Source organism: Dermacentor albipictus, chromosome 6 (assembly GCF_038994185.2).
Source record: "Dermacentor albipictus isolate Rhodes 1998 colony chromosome 6, USDA_Dalb.pri_finalv2, whole genome shotgun sequence".
NCBI lineage: Eukaryota > Metazoa > Arthropoda > Arachnida > Ixodida > Ixodidae > Dermacentor > Dermacentor albipictus.
The window spans coordinates 19485275-19504792 of NC_091826.1; the positions used below are offsets into that span (position 1 = coordinate 19485275).

General features: G+C 49.2%; 1 protein-coding gene across 5 annotated transcripts in view; it reads right to left on the bottom strand.

Annotated features, from left to right (window-relative positions):
• Nucleotides 1-1063: 1063 nt before the first annotated feature.
• The window catches only part of LOC135921044 (galactosylceramide sulfotransferase-like), a 120915-nt gene continuing 102460 nt past the window's right edge, over nt 1064-19518 (bottom strand). For 4 of the 5 annotated variants that reach the window (XM_065455358.1, XM_065455356.2, XM_065455357.2 and 1 more), the window contains exons 2-5: nt 13174-13277; nt 11995-12345; nt 8210-8545; nt 1064-5730 (exon numbers count right to left, since the gene is read on the bottom strand). In XM_065455358.1, the coding sequence (XP_065311430.1) occupies nt 5271-5730; nt 8210-8545; nt 11995-12345; nt 13174-13259 (1233 nt within the window). In that variant the 5' untranslated portion in view covers nt 13260-13277 and the 3' untranslated portion in view covers nt 1064-5270. Of the gene's footprint in view, nt 5731-8209; nt 8546-11994; nt 12346-13173; nt 13278-18837; nt 19411-19518 lie in introns of those variants that run through there. The other variant, XM_065455354.1, reaches the window with a different exon arrangement.

Genomic DNA, 19518 nt, shown 5'->3' on the forward strand with positions numbered 1-19518 from the left:
CTGGTAAGCCAACAAGGCACTCGCGGAAAGATACGATCTGCAAAATTCCAGATGCCCATTGCTTCACGTTGCCACAATGGTAGCAGAATGTGCGGTGTCGCTTCTTTAAGGGTCTCTGGCTCGATCGCGGGTTTGGGGACCAAAAGGTAGCAACATTAGCTACACGCGAGAAACCAGACAGACGCCGGCTATTCCCGTTCGTTGTTTTATTATTCTCTCGTAGTGCCTCCCTGGGAATGTTGTGCCTATCGCTTACAGTGATATGTTTCAGATTTCTGTGCTTGTTCTCATTCAATTTCGCAACCCCTGTGACGCATTTATGCAAACTTACAACTTACGAAGACGTACACAACCACAAGGTTATTATACAGACATGCAGCACAGGTTCAACCATATGCTTCGAGGTGCATGCAAGACGTTTTAAATATTTTCGCGAGTGCATGCTTTTGATACACCATCTTCGGTTCGCGTGCTTGATTGTACACACATCGCCTGAAGGGGATTTTTAAATACACAGGCACTGAAACGAGCGCCTCTGCGTCATCGCGACGTCCCATCTTGCGGCTTGTCTACAGACGTGCAGACACCATCTTCCCAAGGTCATCTTCCCACTGTGAAGGTCATCCCTCCTGCTTGCACCGAAACTATATGCGCCACGGTGACGTCACGTCTTGCCTGCAGACAACCTGTCGCCACCTTCGTGCATGTTATACGTTGCGGCTCTGCTGTCAGCATTCGAGCAGATAGATTACGGGGTTTTACGTGCCAAAACCACTTTCCGATTATGAGGCACGCCGTAGTGGGGGGGCTCCGGAAATTTCGACCACCTGGGGTTCTTTAACGTGCACCTAAATCTAAGTACACGGGTGTTTTAGCATTTCGCCCCCATCGAAATGCGGCCGCCGTGGCCGGGATTTCCATCCCGCGACCACGTGCTCAGCAGCCCAACACCACAGCCACTAAGCAACCACGGCGGGTAGCATTCGAGCAGAGGCAGACGCTGTTCTCGCAATCAGCGTCAAATGTCCGGCGTGTATACGCGGTTTCAATCAACGCGAATAGGTGCACCGTTTAAAAACCTTTATTGTTCGAGACACTTTTGTTTGAGATCGCTCGAACGAAGGCACTATAAGGTCGCAGCTAGGCTTAGCAAACACTAAGTTGAGCGAACCGATGAAAGAAAGCAAGCAATAAAATACGCATCATCAGTGCTGAGAACATTCGAATACACATTAGTTCGTCAGCGAAAGTTTAAAAATATATATATACAGGTATGCGCAGATCTCTGTACGTGCTTGCTAAATTTGTAGAAGAAGATTTTTGTATACGAAGAATGCGTATGCGATGCGTGAGCACGCGCATAGGGCGCGAAGTGACGCGATGTACATTAAAACAAGTAAGTGCACATTTCGTATGCAAAAAAAAAAAAAAATCTGCAAATACAATACAATGCACGCCCCACAAGAACACAACATGCCTACTAAATAACTATGCAGACCGTCTTCATTTACCAGAGGTTTAGCAAAAACAGGAAAAACATGTCTATGGCGACAGACAAATGTTCAGATTATGAGCAGCTCTGCGCATGCGTCGAGGACATGAGACAGTCCGGACTGCAGGTCAGATCTGCCATTGCCGATGTACAGGAACGACCAAATTTCGTTGCACTTAGACCGCTGCTTTTCCGCGAACTGCCAGCTCGACCCGAATCACGTGACGCTAAATAATGCAGCAACTGGCGCACTTTTCAAAGAAAACAGCAACAAAGCAAGAGAACGTGTCTGCGTCTTGAATAAACACGCACATAGTGGATCGATGGGCTAAAAGGTACGATTCTCGTGCTTGATTGTTGTGAGTCGCAATGCAGCTTGTTTGATCCCCTACTTGATCTGACTAGGTTTTCTACAGTACACTAAAGGCACCACGCTCTTTGGTCGAGCTGGAAAGGCAAGCTGCTCAATAGAATCCACGTTCGCAGCCAAACACAGTATTCACAGATATCGCCAAGCATACCAAACCACGGAACAACTATTAATGCAGAAGCGGCGGTAAACTAATGCCCATACTTTTGTACCATACGTCGTATAGAGTTCTCAACCGTAAAACGCTCACACAGCTATCATCGTACAGTGCCTGCTGGGCTACATAAGTACCAATCGGTGCCCGCACAGACGGAATGAGAACAGTGATTACTTCGTGAACGCGCTATAACACAAGACCACGACGCAGCGTAGCTAAATGTACACTCTAGCAACAAACGGTGTTCTGGATACTCCCAAGGGTGCAGGCAACGTCTCCGATGACTCCGTCCTCGAGAACATTCGCACCCCTTGTTCGGAAAAGGTTCACGCTGCCTGTGCACACCAAAGTGAGAGTGCGAAAGCTCTTTAAAACGGAGTTCTCGTGCTCCTCGAAATAAAATGGAGCGCAACATAAGAGCTATACCCTCACAAGGGTAGTTGCGGGCACTCCCTTTGTTCGTTGACGCAATAACCTCAGTATTGCGACACCCTTTCGGGTGTAATTTTGTGACAATCGTCAATGGTGTGCGACGTTTCCTTTCTGTAATCCTCTGCTCCCGGCACTTTCTTGACAGGAACGCCACACGAAGGCTGGTATTGAAGATTACTGTTCTGTGGCGAAATTAAACTCTAAAGGGTGTACAATACGAGGACTACGTGCTGCCGCTGAACAGCTGCGTCAGGAGTATCCACGGTGACAGACACCGAGCTCTGGTGATGAGGTGATACTTTTAAACTCTGTACCTCTCGTGCGATTTACGCGAAACCTTTTCGTCTTTTTTCTCCCATTTATAGCGCCTGCGCTAAGTGGAAACGGTAGCGGAGAAACTGAAGGCGCTCACACAATGGGACAAGACCTTCACACGACGCGATTTCTCGCGAGATCCACAGATCTGAGGGTTTCGAAAATTCGTAATATACACATCCGACACACATCAACATTTGCGCATCACTCGCATCCATCTCAAAAACAAACAGAAAACACTGCCGAACTCGACACAGCTCACAAATAGCAAAATCACTATCTACTAGTACACCGCTGACAACATTGGCGGCAATAAATGTAATCAACGCCACGGTTCGGCGAGCATCGCCCAGCGTGTGATCAACGTCTCCCAGGTAAGACAAGGTCTGCGAGCTAAAAAAGCCGTGACGTCACGCTAGCGGATCGACGCTTACAATGCAAAACGCAGAGCGGTGACAATGTGAGAGCAATAGGCGTCAATTGTACTGTGCTCGTGTACCATCGGGTGTGTGCGTATTGTGGGCAGACCACAAAAGCTGCAAGTCACGGTTGCGAGCTCCCAGACCCCCGGTGCAGTCTGGGACACAATGTTCGTACGACTTATTTCTTCCCTGTTCATCCTCTCGCCTACAGGGGTTCGGTGAACCTCACATGCTGAGAGTCAAGCTTCCAAGAAGACTGCACCGAAATTTGGGACGATCAGTGAAAAATTTTAGACCATTAGTACGACTGCCGATTCCGGCCCCACAGGAACGAAGGTTATGGCTGTAACACACTCTAGACGAAACGGTGTCGGCGAAGAGAATCAGTACGGGTGTTCGGCGAACACAGTGGCGAAATCATAGTGTCGCAAACGACAAGCGTACCAAGCAAGTGTCCACTCCGTAATGTGGTTCGGTGCAAGGATAAGGCGCTTTCTCTCAATTCAAACGTTGTCCTCGTAATCTATTCACTCGCCAAAAAAAGATAAGGAATTGTTTGCTAATTGTAACTGCGCACCAGACTGCCCACAAGGGAGGCTAGTCCGACCAGACCGACACTAGTTCTTGTTTTCGACAGGTTCGTGATCTACTGTGCCACGCGTTGAGATAAGTCCCGCTCTGTCCTCAGTCGCCTGCGTTATTCAGTGGCGATTGTACACGCTTGTGTGCGCGGAGCGTAGAGTAACAGCCGACGGTGACATTCGATTACAGTTTGGGCTCAGCATACATGTAAATGAAGAAAGCTGTTGTGCGCACGCCCGCCGACGCCGAGCCCGTGAAGAACCTGGTGGTATAACTTGTGACGTGAAGCATTACGGCGTGACGTCACGTGACGTCATCTAGGGGAGGCTGACAACCTGCGCATTCAAAGCCGCACGTCGTCGACGGCGAAGCTTGGTGTAATATGCCGCGCTATAATCACGCTTTGTGAATGGCAAAGTCGGCGCATTGCTTGGTGATAACACGTCACGTGATGCGCGGACCTGGAAGTTACCCAGCACCTAGCAGGTGTTGTAGCACCTAGCAGGACTGCTACCACTTTCATAATACGCGGACTTCAGAGTTCTTTTCCAAGAACAATAACGACACCTAAGAAGAGAGTATGACAGGAAGCGTTTGGACGTACTAAGGAGAGACAGCTAAAAGGCACGCATAAAAATGGGAATGCGTGCCGAATAGGTGCAGCGCTAGTGAACGATATAGTGATCTTCACGGCAAATAGACAAAAAGAAAGTTAACGAGTACGATACGTCGCATGTTGTCCATAAGATATCTGACTTGTTCGATAAGGCCTCGAAGGCTGTTATCACAACGGTTATCACAAGAAGTGCGCGCGCACTTCGTAAATTCTCGGCCCAGGAGCGTTAAGTACGAAGCACTCGCTCCTAGCAACATCGTGCTCGTCTCCAGGTCCCCATACATGAATTCTACAGCCAGCGCAGAACACTGCACAGTGACCGAAGCGACCCACAGTCGAGCAGTAAAAGGCACTGACTGTTCGTAATGACACATGTGCCACAAAGGAACGACGTGTCTTCGCTGGGCGAGGTCCGTAGCTGTAAACGGCGAGCCTGCAGGCGAATATGTTGCAGAACCCGCTCGCGAAACGTTTGCTTCAGCACTTAACAAAAATGCGCAGGCGGATCAAGCGAGACAAATAGGTTGCCGAGCTTGCAGACAAAAAAAAAAGTAAAAAGCGTCTTCTAACACTTCACGTTCTCATAAAGGCACAAGGTCTATCGTCCACAAATATCCCCGCGCAGTGCAGACCGATATTCATGATGCACAACTTGCAGACAAAAAACGAGAACGTCGTCTGCTGCTGCGTATTCCCTAAAGGCACCGCACGTGTAATAGTCCAGGCGAAGATCTTGCAGAAGGTGCAGACTAAAACTAAATCGTCTGCCACCGCGCGCGCCACAAAAATTCGCAAGTCCAGGGAATGCGCCCCGCGCTTTCACATGAAGGTTTCACGTCCTACTTTCGCCGCAGGCACTTTATAAATAGACATCTTCAAGGAAGTCACCTTCCATTGGCTACCGGCTGTTGAAACTTGGTCACGTGAGACGCGACGTCTTTAGCGACGCGCTTGGGTAACTGCGCTCGCTTCTGGCGCGCTAAGTATTGTCGTATCCTGGCTTCCTGGATCTTCTTGACCTCTTCGTGGAACTCGAGCTCGCTGAAGGTGAGGCTGCGGCATAGCCTGCTCTTGTCCTTGGACTTGAAGGCCACGACGTCCTTGCGCTTGAAATACGTGGAGAGCTTCTCCATCGACCCTTCGGCCATGACGCAGCGACCGTAGTACTCCTTTTGCGCCGCTCGCAGTTCCTTGACCTCTTCGGCCATTCTGTCCACGCCGAAGGCCTTGACCTTCTCGTCGAAGACCTTGGAGAAGTACTGGTAAAGCTGCCAGTCGGCAGAGTTCAGCCGGAGCAGGTGCTCGATGGTTTCGTTCGAAAGGCGTTCCTTGTAGGCGCTGTACCTGGAAAACATGTGGCCAAGTGAGTTTTAGGCATACTTAATGTGACTACAACGTATATGACAACAGCGTATGTATACATGCTCAACCGCACTTTCTGGTGAACGCCGTATGTTGTCTGCAACCTATAACATATGGTTACCTTCTACTTCCTAGTGATAGCAGCACACTAGCCTACCGACATTTCCAAAGTATGTCACGCGAATTATCGCGAAAGTGAACGTACGTATACCCCCCAAAAAAGTCACACTTTCGCCCGAAAGGCGAGGCATCGATTGCGATAGCAAATGAGTAGCGAGCTATACGAAGTGAGGATAGTAGTTTTATCGGCCGTATAGACTTGTAAACATTCGCTTACTAACTAAATTAACAAGCATGTTGTCACGCGCGCACAAGCAAACCTCTCACTCGATGACCGCGCAAACTTACTGTCAAAACGCGAGAGTGAGAAAGCACGGTAGCAGCAGCGAGCCAATTCACCTTCGCGCTGCGTCTCGCTTCAACGCAAACTAAACGGCGAGGACACAGCGCACACGAAGCTATCAGCTACCCCGTCACAGATCGCTTATCAAGCTAGGCTCCGCGCGGCCGCGCCATACACAGCCGCCGCCGGAGTAGGTAGCACCCTCCCCTCCCCCCTTCCGGGTGCTTCGCGCGCGACGAAAGACGGCGCGCTTCCTCCCCGCTTTCCTCCCTTGCACACGCGGTTAGAGCCACCATCGTCGGCTCACTCTCGCACGTTTTCACTCGCACGTACAGCGTACGGTGCGCGGCGACGATGTTATCGCTCTTGGACTTTGTACTGAACACCACGGCGACGACGGCGGCGGAAATCCACCTGGAGTGACCACATAATTGCTATCGCAATAAAAAGTAATCGACCGGTAATAGCGCCCTAGGTCCGCGGTATTGTAGCCGTGCCTTCCACTCGATCATACATGCAACTGTTTCATCCACTTTTATCGGCTGGCCTTATCCCATTGATAACGCTGGCGGAGCATCGCTATGACTCCTGACGAAGCGTGCTAAGAAACAGCATCGAAAACGTCATCGCTACAAAATCGCGGATAAGCAAACTGACAACGCTTCGCGGACACGTGAGCATGCATGCTTCGGAGGACATGTCCATACCTTATCGCGCTAAGTCATAGCGAGGCTCAGCCCGTATTATCAATGAGATCTCAATCGGCTGTGAACGGCGGATAATTAGAGGAGGCGTAGAATGAGGCGGAATTGGCTACGAACTTGCGTTCCTGTCACTTTTAATGCGTAAGCATTACCTGGCGATTACACCAGCAAAATATGTCGCGCGAAAAGTGTATTCGCCTTGTATCTGCACAAATAAAATGCGTAATTTGAGAAGTTAGGACATTTAATCGTTATAGTAGTGTAAATGTAGAATATTGGTAGCTTTATACGCGATACGAACAAGTGAAACAAAAATGATGATCACAGAATACTCATACGATCAGATTCATGCACACCGAAAGGGATATGTAGGGATCCATAGAAAATGCATGGGGAAGCCTGTAATAGGGGTGGGCCAGCTGAAATTTGGGGATGGGCCAACTTGAAATTCGGCGTTTCCAGTGAAGTTTCTGCATACTTTCGGCGATATCGCAGCTACGCACAAAGGACAGGAACCTTTGCGTAATGACTTTTTCCCGACATTTTCGCATTCGTGATTTCGACATATCCGGAGTACGGCGCAAGAAGGATTCCGAGATAAGAGGCGCAATAATACATGAAGTTGACACCGAGCCAAGAAAATTAAAATTCGACTTAACCGATATTTCGAGATATCAGAGTTCGAATTAACGAGGACTTAGTGTACTTCAAATCTACTGCATCGGCAATACATTTACAGCATGCGGATGCGATCGCTTTCTGGGCGATGAGTTGACACTTTGGGGGAATTCGTACATGTAACCACCGCAGACCAAGGCGCTGAATTGTGGATCCTAAACGCTCTGTTAAGGCAGCTAAAGAATGTGGCTTTCAATCACTAGATTGCAGGAAAATTGAGTAACGTTAAAACAAAAGCGAAAAAGAGTTCTCCAGTGAGCGTGTCAATCTCGCGGGCAAACTTCAGGTATTGGCGACAAGCCTCCTTCGCGGCCGAGCGAGCACAATTCGCTGATAAGTCTCGTTCAAGAGCACTGATCGTTCTTGAGTTTACGCCACTCTCGTGAGCAAGTATATCAGCCTCGTTAGCAAGCACTGCTTGTTCACAAGGTAGGATTACACCACAACATTTGTCCGCACGCCTTCTTCGTTATAACAACGGGCAAGAAACCTCAATCACGCGCACTTCCATCCCCTCCCCCCTTCCTAACCACCTCTTCATTTGCACAGTTTCATTCCTTATCGACATCTTAGGCCTCTCATACTATTGCCTCCCTCGCTTCCTCAAGCTGTAACAATGATATTCGTAACTAATCACTCGTCCTCAAAGCGCGACACTGCCCAGCCACGGACGTACCTCGAGTTGAGCTTGAGCGCCACCATGTCCGTGGTGTTCCAGCAGAGCAGGTGCTTGAGGAGGACCAGGGACTCGTCCAACCTCTCGGCGAGCATGACCAAGTCGAACGCGGAGGCGATCTCCCCGATGAACTTGGCGACGGCCTGCTCGGAGTCGAAGGGCCCGTTGAAGCCGAGGTCGAAGGTCATCTGGTTGAGCCCGACGCGTTTCTCGATCACGCGGTGCCGGGAGAGGTAGGCGGTCAAGTTGCGGTCCCGCACGAACGCGGTCAGGTTCCTCTTGAATACCGACGCCAGGTTGCAGTACGAGTAGAGCGACTCGAACAGGGTGTCCGGCCTGCGGGATCAAGGAATTTGTGGGCAGTGTTACGTAAAACAAATGGCAGAGAGACGAGGTTCCAGATCTCCAGCCCGCCAACCTGTGAACTTTAAGATTTGTAAAATTCATTAAAAAAAATAAATAACTGTGGACGCGACTGTGGTGGGCAGGGGAAGGGGTGATAGTACGCATGTTTTATTTAAGCGTTCTCAGATCACATGTCCTTTGTGGGATACATATGCACTTTATTAAAGGTCATTTAACGTCACTGCTTTTTTTTTTTATGTCGTGCCCTTTAGGCACAGCACATGAACATCAGCAAATTTGAAACAGCAGAGAATGACAAGCAACACATTTTTTTTTTTTATCAGAGTGACCTTCCCAGCGACACTGTTCTGATTTCGCCTGCTTCTGCATCACGTCTGTGCAAACTTGCTCGAAGCAAGTACGCCCCCCCCCCCTTTCACGATAAGAAAAACCTAAAACGCTAAGATCAGAAATTCGGGAGCGAAACGTTTTCGCGAACAGAATTTATAGTAAAATATTCTTGCGCGCACAATTGACAAGGACACAGTGAAGGGGACACACGAGCGCTTCCCCTTCCCCTTCACTGTGTCCCCTTCACTGTGTCCTTGTCAATTGTGCGCGCAAGAATATTTTACTATGAATTCGTACCAACTCGCCCAACTATCAGTTCTGCAACAGAATTTATGTTTCGTAAAATCGTAGAACGAGCTTAGAATGACAGAAAGCTGAGCTAGTTCGTAAGGATTCATTATGCAAGAAAACAAAAAAGGTGAGGCGTGCAGTCAGGACACAAGAATTGCCCATGTTGTCCAGTTGTTCATCGTGTTGTCCACTTCTCTTGTGTCCTGTCTGCACGCCTCACTTTTTTCTTTCTTTTTTTTTTCATCGTAGAACGAGCCCACAATCGCAAAGCTTTACGGATACTTCGGGAGAGTCGGCAGGTACGGCTGAAGGACTAGTCCGGGAATAAATCTTACATGTAAGGCGGCTGTGTAACAATAAAACTCCAGTAAACAACGTCCAGTGTCAGCGGAACGCTTGAAGGTGTGGCGGCGCGACTATCGCCTCCAGAGCAGGCGACGAAGAAGATGGGCTCACGTGCAGGTAGCGCGAGAATACAACACGCTGGCGCGCCCTACCTGAGCCGCCGCGTTGACGGCCGCTCCCGAGATCGCGTTGCACCATGGCTGGCCGGCCTAGATAAACCGTGGCTACGGCAGCTACGTCTTCGCGGCGCCTCCCACAGCGGAAAGCATTAAGTGGAACAAGACTGGTAGATGGAACTTTCAAACGGCAATATACAGTGAAACCTCGTTATAACGAACAGTTAAAAATTCGGAAATTAGTTCGCTATATACATAATTCGTAATATAAAATTTCGTAAAAAATACATGCAAGAGGAGCAAAATTCAATCAGAGAAGGCACAGCAACTCGAACGATGCTTACTTGGGTCACGTTCATTTATTTAACGCACAAAAAACTGCGTTATCGCGGCCTGCTTCTTGGTGTTGATCGCATACCGTATCACGCCCTGTTCCACAGTTTGCAAACACTCAACAAGGGCAAACCCACTGCCCTCAATAGCACTGCACGTTGAATAATCTCGAGCATGGTCTTTAACGTCAGTGCCACTCTTTTTTTCACATTCATCGCCATCACAGCACTACGCACACCCGCGCACCGCACTCGACACGACCACCGAAAGAGCCTCCACACAACGCTACGACGGCCATGCCACTGCTAACACTAAAACGCAAAAGCAACATTCAACCTCGCCGCTGCTGAAGCGGCGCTGTCAGCGGTTGTGAGATGCGGACGATTTCTTTGGCTGTCAACTCGATGACGACGTGGCATCTGTGGAGCTGTCAGCGCCTGCGAGGTAGTCCTGAACGTTTGCTGCGCCATACAACACACCTGCAACATACAATCTCGCCGCTGCTGAAGCGGCGCTGTCAGCGGTTGTGAGATGCGGACGATTTCTTTGGCTGTCAACTCGATGACGACGTGGCATCTGTGGAGCTGTCAGCGCCTGCGAGGTAGTCCTGAACGTTTGCTGCGCCACACAACACACCTGTAGTGCAACGAAGCCTGCCGCCTACTATTAAAGTGAGGTAGGGCTTGGCGTCGCGAAGTTCGTTATATCCGTTTTATGCCAAACCGCGTTCGCTATAGGAAGTTAAAAATACATGTGTTTGACAAAAATATTTCGGAAGAGTTCGATATATTCAATAATTCGTTATATGCGTGTTCGTTATATCGAGGTTTGACTGTAGTTAGTGACGATGGCGTTGCAGCAGGTCCGGTTATAGACTGGCGTGCTTGGCCGGCACTCGTTCCGGCTGGAGCATACGCGTGCTTCACTAAACGTCCACCAATTCGGGGTCCCGAAGGAAGGCAACCAACGGGCGTATAACTATTTCCCCGACTACTCCGGACCTTTCGGGAAACGCTGCGTATCGAAAGACCGCACGGGAAAGAACCTCTCACGTAGGCCGTCGAAGTCTTCTTCTAACTGCGAGCGCAAATTAAACGAAGCGGTCCAGATCACTGATCTCTCAAGCACTGAACGGGGAAGTGAGTCAACTATATACGTCTGCGTGAAGGTGGAACCAGTTCCAATACGATACGGGCCTCTTCGCGAACACGTCGTCATTCGAACTCACAATGAATTGAAGTTCGTTAGCGACGTCTTAAACTTTTCAGAAATATTCTGTTTCACAAAACGACTTTGTTGGTGCGCTGGAACGATGTTTCATAAAGGTCAGTTAATGGCTAAGCATAAACACGGTAGTGAGTAACGTTCGAAAACTTAAAATTCAACGTGGCCAGTTTTGTAGTTTTCGTTAGTTCAAAACAATGATCAGATCCGTAAAGCCAAACAAATTCGTGGCCTCGTAGAATGAAACCATCTTCACCCGAGGTCTGGGGGTTAAAAGTTGAAAAATAAGTTACGGGGCTGCTACAACATCGTTCTCTAATGAGACCCATCTTCAGGTCTTGGAAGTACCGGGCTCGGAGCGTTAAAGAAAGGAAATGTGGGCAAGACAGATGACGATTATTGCTTGGGGACAAAATACAACCCAAAAGGTGTGAACTTTTTTTAGAGTGCACTTGTAGCGGTAGGCTAAACCCAGCCTGCTACAGCGATGCCAAACTCTTAAACAAATGTACACCCTTTGGGGTGTATATTTGCCACACGACAATAATCGTCATCTGTCTTGTTTGCGTTTCCTTTCTTGAAAACTCGGCGCTCGTTACTTTCCTGTCTAGAATGCTCTGTCGTGCTGATAACGCGCATGCCGTTCATGACTTGGAAGTACCGGGCTCGCAGCGTTAAAGAAAGGAAATGCGGGCAAGACAGATGAAGGTTATTGTTGTGTGCCAAGATACGACCGAAAGGGTGTAATTTTGCTTAAGAGTGCACCACCGGCAATTATACCTTCGCAGGATGGTGACGTAGACGCTGTCCGCCGGCATGAGCGCGTGTATCTCCTTGCCGTTGTAGCGCGTGTGGTGGGTGAGGATGTTGTACGTCATGTTGTAGGCGCTGACGTTGGCCACCAGCCGCCGGTTGAAGGGATCCGGGTGGCCCAGGTAGTGGGTGTGCTGCGACTTGGGCAGCACGAAGTTCAGCTCGTGCTCGGTGCCGAACCGCAGGAAGATGTTCATCACCGTGGAGCTGGCGCACTTGTGCGTCTTCAGGAAGACGATGTTCTTGTGCGGCTCGCACGGCTCCGAACCGTTGTCCGTGAGCAGCGCCTGGGGGGCGTACTGCTCCTGCATACGCGACCTGCGAAGAGGAGCACAGGACGACGGTCACGGGAGCAAAATGATCTCCTCCTGCAGTCCTCGAACATCGCTAGGAACAAACAACCTGGCCGCCTCCACACTCCCATCGCTATTTGATGCGCAAATCTTTCGAGGCGCTTCGCTTATCTTCCGTTATAATTAATCTTTCGCAATATCCGAACTATCGTAATAACCGAATTATCGGGTTTTACGTGCCAAAACTACGATTTGATTCTGAGGCACGCCATAGTTGTGGACTCTGAAACTAGCTGAACCACCAGGGATTCTTTAACGTGCACCTAAATCGAAATACCACGGCTGTTTTCGCATTTCACCACCATCGGAATGCGGCGCTACCGTGGTCGGGATGCAATCTACAAACTACCGGGCAATGGGAAGTCCCCAATCTCGCGAAAGTCGCAGTTTCCATACCTTTGAAATTGAGTCCGTCGAAGCTTTTAATCTGTCATTGCTTTCGTCGAATATACACGCTATCTATCTCTACTGGCTTTTTACCACATGATATTTCACAAAGGCTCCGCACGCCATCCAGCCATCTCTTTACCTTTCTCTTTGTCGTTATACAATTTCTAACAACGGTTATCGCAAGCGCTCCTTCACAACGCTTTCTTTTAAAAAGCAATTGTCGCAGAATTCCGAAACCCCACTACAGCGAAAGCTTTTACAATACCAAGTCACAAAATATAGCTTTATCGCTACTCTTTGATTAACTGGTGAATTGTTTAAGGTATTTACTGACACTGCCAGTGTACGTATCTGTCGCTGCCATGGACGACAACCGCGGCACCTTTCAGTGCCAAGTACGTACCTGGTTGTGACGAACACAATTCCGAGGAGAGATAAGCAGAGGAACACCATGCAGGTGACCAGCACCCGGTGGAAGTGGCGAAGCATCTCGACTGGAACGGGAAGCTGCGCAGAACAATGGATAGATACTGTTATAAGACAAGGTTTAACGAGAAGGTAAAATAATACTTAGCAGATGTGCACGTCCAAACTGTTAGCAGGTACACCCCAAGAACAGCGTCGTCGGAAAGCGAACCTCTAAAGTACCGCAAAGATTGTAAAATGCAATATATCGCAATATCCGAGATTTCTTAACATCCGAACTCTCGGAGCTCACTCAAGTGTGCATAAGCTTACGTGTAGACAGAGATGTTATTGAAGGCTCTCTCTATACAGGCTGTCGTAACTGCCGCGCGGCAGTACAGCCTGTGTGTTTAATTCGAGGTTAATCAAAAATGTGGTGATTCATTACAGGCCTTGTCTTTATGGCTATCACCAGTATGTACGCAGGGTCTACTCGGTTTCCGCAATGTTTCACCAAGATACGCCTTCTCGTCTGCTTGTGACGATCGGTTGAAAAATCTTGACTGAGCTTTCAGCAGCTCAGACGTTGACACAAGCACGCGAACACAAGGAACAACCGAGAAGATGACAACGGGGCAGACTTTTTTGCTGGAAGCGCTCTCTTAACAGCGGCAAGAAAGGATATAAAGTAATACGTTCGACACTTATTGTTGACGTGATATGATATGGTGATCTTGCGGCACTGATACCGCGTCGGGTGCTCTTCGTCTCGCGAAGAGAAAGTGTTATCTTACAGATAGACAGATATAGCCAGTGTTGAGAAACTAGTCCTGTCAGAAAGGACTAGCATATATGTCCCAAAAAACGCACGCGAGACACTAAATACAACGCAACGCACATAGCGGCAGCCCTAAGTAAAAAATAACAATAAAAAAGACGCACGTGACCTGCATAGCGCCCTCACGTACAACGGCACCAACCCAACAAGTCCAAGCGACAGTTCGAATGAAGGGGGCTGACAACATGGGCAACTTGTGTACCGTGCGCGATCGACAAACGTTGGCTCTTGCTTGAGACCGTGACGGCAACTGAGAGCGCGCATTATGTCGGGCCTGCGGCGGAGGTCTGTATATCTAGTTTTTCAGACGTTCGAGGCATTACTACATTTTTTCAAAGAGCACTGCGCGTTGTTTTAGGCCAACTGGACGACAAAAGGTTCGCAAAAGAAAAGATATTGGGACCACGGACACAAAGCCACCAGTGCCCGGGCTCTGCACCTTATTATAAAGGCGATTGGGCACGATGCGACCGCCTTTTTGACTGAACGCTGTGTGTGCACGCCTCTTATCCCTCTCCATTTTCTTCCAGCTTCTGTGTAGGGTAGCAAACCAGCTGCGATCCAGCTAGCTACCCTACCTTTCCTTTTCTTTCTTTCTTCTCTCTCAAAGAGTGCGGTTTTGAACGGCACGCTTTGAGTACAAGTGTAGGTCGTGCACTCGGGCATCTTCCCTCTTCGGCGACAAGCGCCCCGTTCCTCTTATCCCTCCCCCTTCCACAGCACGTGATGACTCGACAGACAAATTCAAGCAAGACTTCAAGTTCATAGGAAGTTGGAAGTCAACAGCGGACAAACAACGGAAGTATCCTTAATCGAACCTGAATCGAGGCTTCCCTAATATTCGCCCATATAGACAGGTGTGTACTTCTTTCCGGTCGACTTTTCTTGCCATCTCAAACTTTTTCGTGCGCGCAAGTTAGTGTACACGTGCTGACCATACTAAGGCCCCTATAGACAAGTCTCGTGGTAGCGTCATTGTTTCATCAAGCCGCTGTCCTCCTCATCCTCGCGCTCTCCCGCCATTGCCCGTCCCTGATTGGCTAAGTGCGGTGGCGCGGCATTTCGACCGGTTCTTATTTCCTCATGCAAAGCACTGTTCATGCGAACACATGCATGAAAATAAATAATTACTGCGTGGAATACAGTTTCAAAACGAGGATTGATAATACATGCAGTACGACACAAACTAGAAGCCATATTTTTGCATGCGTGTTGACAGGCTGCATGGCGGCACTCCGCGAAGGAGATTGATTAGAGGAGGAGGGGAATGGGAAAGGAAGAACGGCGCTGCCTTGAAACTTATTTAGGGACACTAGACCACACCACCCACCTGCGCCATTTTCCTCCAGACATTCAAACGCCAAGCGAGCTGATCGGGATCAACCTTGCGATTACGATGGCATTTGTTCGCATGCCCCCAACCACTTTCCCATTTCAGACTATGTGACCCTGAATCTGAACAGTCGTAACCTGCGTAGTAAGTCCTAGTAGTAAGCTTCGTCCGCAGTGCTGTTTAGATTGCACAAGGCCAGTTGCATTCAATTTGTAATGTCGTATTAGGTTTCACAATATAGCAGTTGTTTTGAAGAAGATAGTATTCCTTTGCGTACCTCCATCTACTTTCCTATTTCTGGCTATCTGAGAAGTTGTATAGCACAGTTTCCTGCAAAATCTATTAGAGGGTACTCACGCACAGCGACCGCTGAGCTATCATAGCAGTAGTGAACTGTACGTGGATTTGTCTAATCTCCGTGCTTTTGGCTTCAGATGTTCTTGTGGCGTTATTTATTACCCTTAGTCTGTCTGCATTTGGTCAAAACCACCTCGTATTTCAAAATTAACCACCAATAGTTTTTGTAAACGTCTCAAGTCAATAGGTTTCCGGGGGCAAGTATAATTATTGAGAATTGTTACATTTCTATAACGACATATGCCATCGAAACTGATCCACGTTCTAAAGCCACAAAGCATGTTCGAAGTAAAAAAAAAACTAAGTGCATGGGCAAACCAACGTATACTGCCTGTTCCTACGGGCGCTATTCAGGACTCCGCCATATTGTAGAATTCTGTAATGGCGCCATTTTGGACCAATCGGAGGCGCCGTAGCAACCCTCTGGGCCAATCAGAGCTGACAAGATGGCGGAATTCGACAACGTCGAGAATAGCACCCCCGGGAGACACTATACCGCCAGACTTCCCTCTATTAATTTTTGTAGGGAAACCATACTCCGCGTTACCGAAACTACAGCTGCTTCGTAAAAACAATTGTTGCAGTGAACTAGTTAGGGCGCTCTTACGCTGTCCCGTCTGTAACCCTTTAAAGGGACCAACCAACCGTGACATCTCGCTCAGCAGCAAAAGGCCATGGCTACGGTGATCTATTTGCAGCAAGTAAAGCATTTACGTTCAATATGAGGCTGCAGGACCGACTGCGTTGAGTTTACATAGAAAGGGGGGCAAGGCCTTCCTGCGGCACTATGGAAAAAATGGCGAATCGGGTTAGTTGGTACACACGCTCTGCTGCGCGTGCGCAAGAAGAAAATGTGCGCCCAAAAATAACGTTCAGTCGTGAGCGAAGCCCTGTGCTGTGCTTTTTTTTTTCGTTCTTTTTTTTGTGTGTGGCGTCGATGCGCTTCAAGATGTGTTCGTTACGAACTACGGGACATCGGTGCGCGTTGCCCTAGCGACCGAAACAGACCCGAGGACAATACAGCTACAACTAAAAGCAACTCGCGCAGACAGTCCCACCGCGAGTCGTTTTTCTTTTTTCTTAGAAGAGGGGGGGTGGGGATGGCGTGGCGTCTCTGAAGTCTAGCTGAATCGATTCGAAAATCGTTAAGCGACCTTTCTTTTGATCGCAATGCGACACGACGCACAACTTCCGGCCACTTTCCTAAAGCGGCCGTTATTAACGTACGGCTGCGCATATCGACTGACCGGATCGCAGATACACAAGCGCGCGGGTTAAGTCAGGATCGCATATACATTCCGATCGAGATCGCAAGTGCCCCCCTAGCTCGGCGTCCAAGTGCGAACCATGAAGTATTAATACTAATGATACGAATGCCAGTCATGGTGCTTGTGTCTGGTAATGTCAGGGGGGGGGGGGGGGGGAGTGAGGTCGATTATAGACAGGAACACTTTAGTGCATGCTTGCGTTGCCGGCTAGGCTGTTCATATTGCAAAAGAATGATATGAATTTTGTCCAAACTTGTCCAAACAATGTCGCGGTTTGTTACGATAAGATAGCACAACGAGGAAAGTAATTTGAGCAGTAATAGTAAATTACCCTTTCGGGATGAAAGAAAATAAGCAATAATTCAGCGCTTTTACCGTGACAGGCAGGTTGATAAGTCCGGAAAAGACGCAAGAACTCAGTTTCCTTCCACTCTGTGAAGAAGGATGACCAACGAAGCTGTGTCATGTAGGCCCCTCAACGGCGAACTGCACCTCAGCCGCACCCGCTGTGGTTGCTCAGTGGCTATGGTGTCGGGTTGCTGAGCACGAGGTCGCGGGATCGAATCCCGGCCACGGCGGCCGCATTTCGATGGGGGCGAAATGAGAAAACACCCGTGTACTTAGATTTAGGTGAACGTTAAAGAACCCCAGGTGGTCAAAATTTCCGGAGTCCCCCACTACGGCGTGCCTCATAATCAGAAAGTGGTTTTGGCACGTAAAACCCCATATATTATTATTACCTCAGCCGCGGGGCGCCTTGGTACTGCACTATCTTCGAGATTTTATGTCTACACACGGACACAATTCCCGGAGAAATAGCAAAAGAGTACCGACGTCACCTTTTTAAGTTTCCGCAACAGCTACTTCGTGAGGTCATGCATTTTGACGGCATCTGCTTAAACCGTGTTAGTTTGTTGGCAAACATGGAGTGCATTGTATTCTACAAGTGCCAACGACTGAACTTCGCAAGGTTCCTAAAATTCGAACTGCGCCACGACGGCCCAAAGGAAAAAAAATAATTTGAAACGCTTGACGTCACACTGACGCACCTACGGCTATCGTGGAAAATTATTTTGGGGGAACGACGCATATACCATAAGCCAACTTCGCGCTGATTACAGGGCCTTGCGTTCGCACAGATCTTGATGCTTCTACCACAGCTGTCAGAACTGTCAGCTCAAATCATTTCTGGGAGAGGGGAGGGGGGTCAAAAAGCATCGTCGCCACGTTTAATCTATAGGAAACACGGGGACATACGGATCGGGCACGTATTGCGATGACCGATCGATAGCATAGCGTCGTACGCAGCCGTACACGTCGCATGTAAGCACCACCGATCCGCCGTTCTTGCGCCGACAGCGTTACGGCGTTTCTCTCAAGCTATACGCGACTTTTCAGAGGGGTCATCCCTTGAAGCTTCAATCGCCGCGGGGACCCAGTGGCAACGGCGTTCCGCTACTGAACCACGAGGACGAGGGTTCGAATCCTGTACGACGCGGCCACACAGCGACGGGGACGAAAAAATGAAAGGCTCGTGTTCCGAGCATCGGGTGCGCGTTAAAGAACTCGAGGTGGCCTAATTTGCATCGGAACTATTCCCTACTGCGCCTATATGTGCTAGCCCTTGTGCTGCTTCGGGACGTAAAACCTAATCAATCAACGGCCGTTAGATCACGACGGTTAAGATTGAACACCGAACGCTTATTCCGTGCTGTCGCAGGTCCCCGGACTATGAGGGCAGCGGTAGCAATTGGCCGGCGATGGTCAGCTATTGATGGCGTCATCGCTTCGGAGCGACGCACTGAGTGTCACGTCTTACAAGGAGCTATAGAACGCTGATAAAGAAAACGAAAACATTGGACCAACCTGCAGTTCCGTCACGAGAAAGCCGACATACCAGCCGAAAATGATCCCCGCGAAGCCGCCGTTGTATCGGAGGGCGGAACCACGAAACGTATTATACGAATGATCGACTTCAACTCCAGTCGACACAGCGGTCGCCTACGCAGAGGCTTGGTGCTGCAGCCCGGGCGGTGTCCGTAGAGAATGCACGCAGTTAACAGCCTATGACAACAGCTGGAGTGCTTCCGGAAGATTTCGCACAGTCACCACAAGAACCCCGCTATTGACGCTGTTGGAAGTCCATTAACACATACGGATCCAGATGATCTCGTAAAAGCCGGACGCGCCGCAAGAAATCGATTCTTCAGAAAGCCGGTGGCAAACGATGTTCGGCACAGTGACCCTGTCACCGTTGCAACTTGCAAGCGCGCCGCTTTTAAGTGAATCCGCAAATGCTGCCATTACGCACTGCCATCGTGACCACTGGCGTAACTGTAGGGCACGACGCAATTGGTCACCAGCGAGCGTGGGCGCTGGAAGACTTCGGAAGCACGACTGCTTTGGGCTACAGACCCGGGTCGTTAGAAATAGCCGCGTCGCGTTGTCGAAAAAGAAAAAAAAAAGAAACGAAGCCAGACCAATCAAGCTATAGCCGCCGGGGCAGAGATGATAGTAGCGTAGACACGCAACCTCGTCAAAAACAGA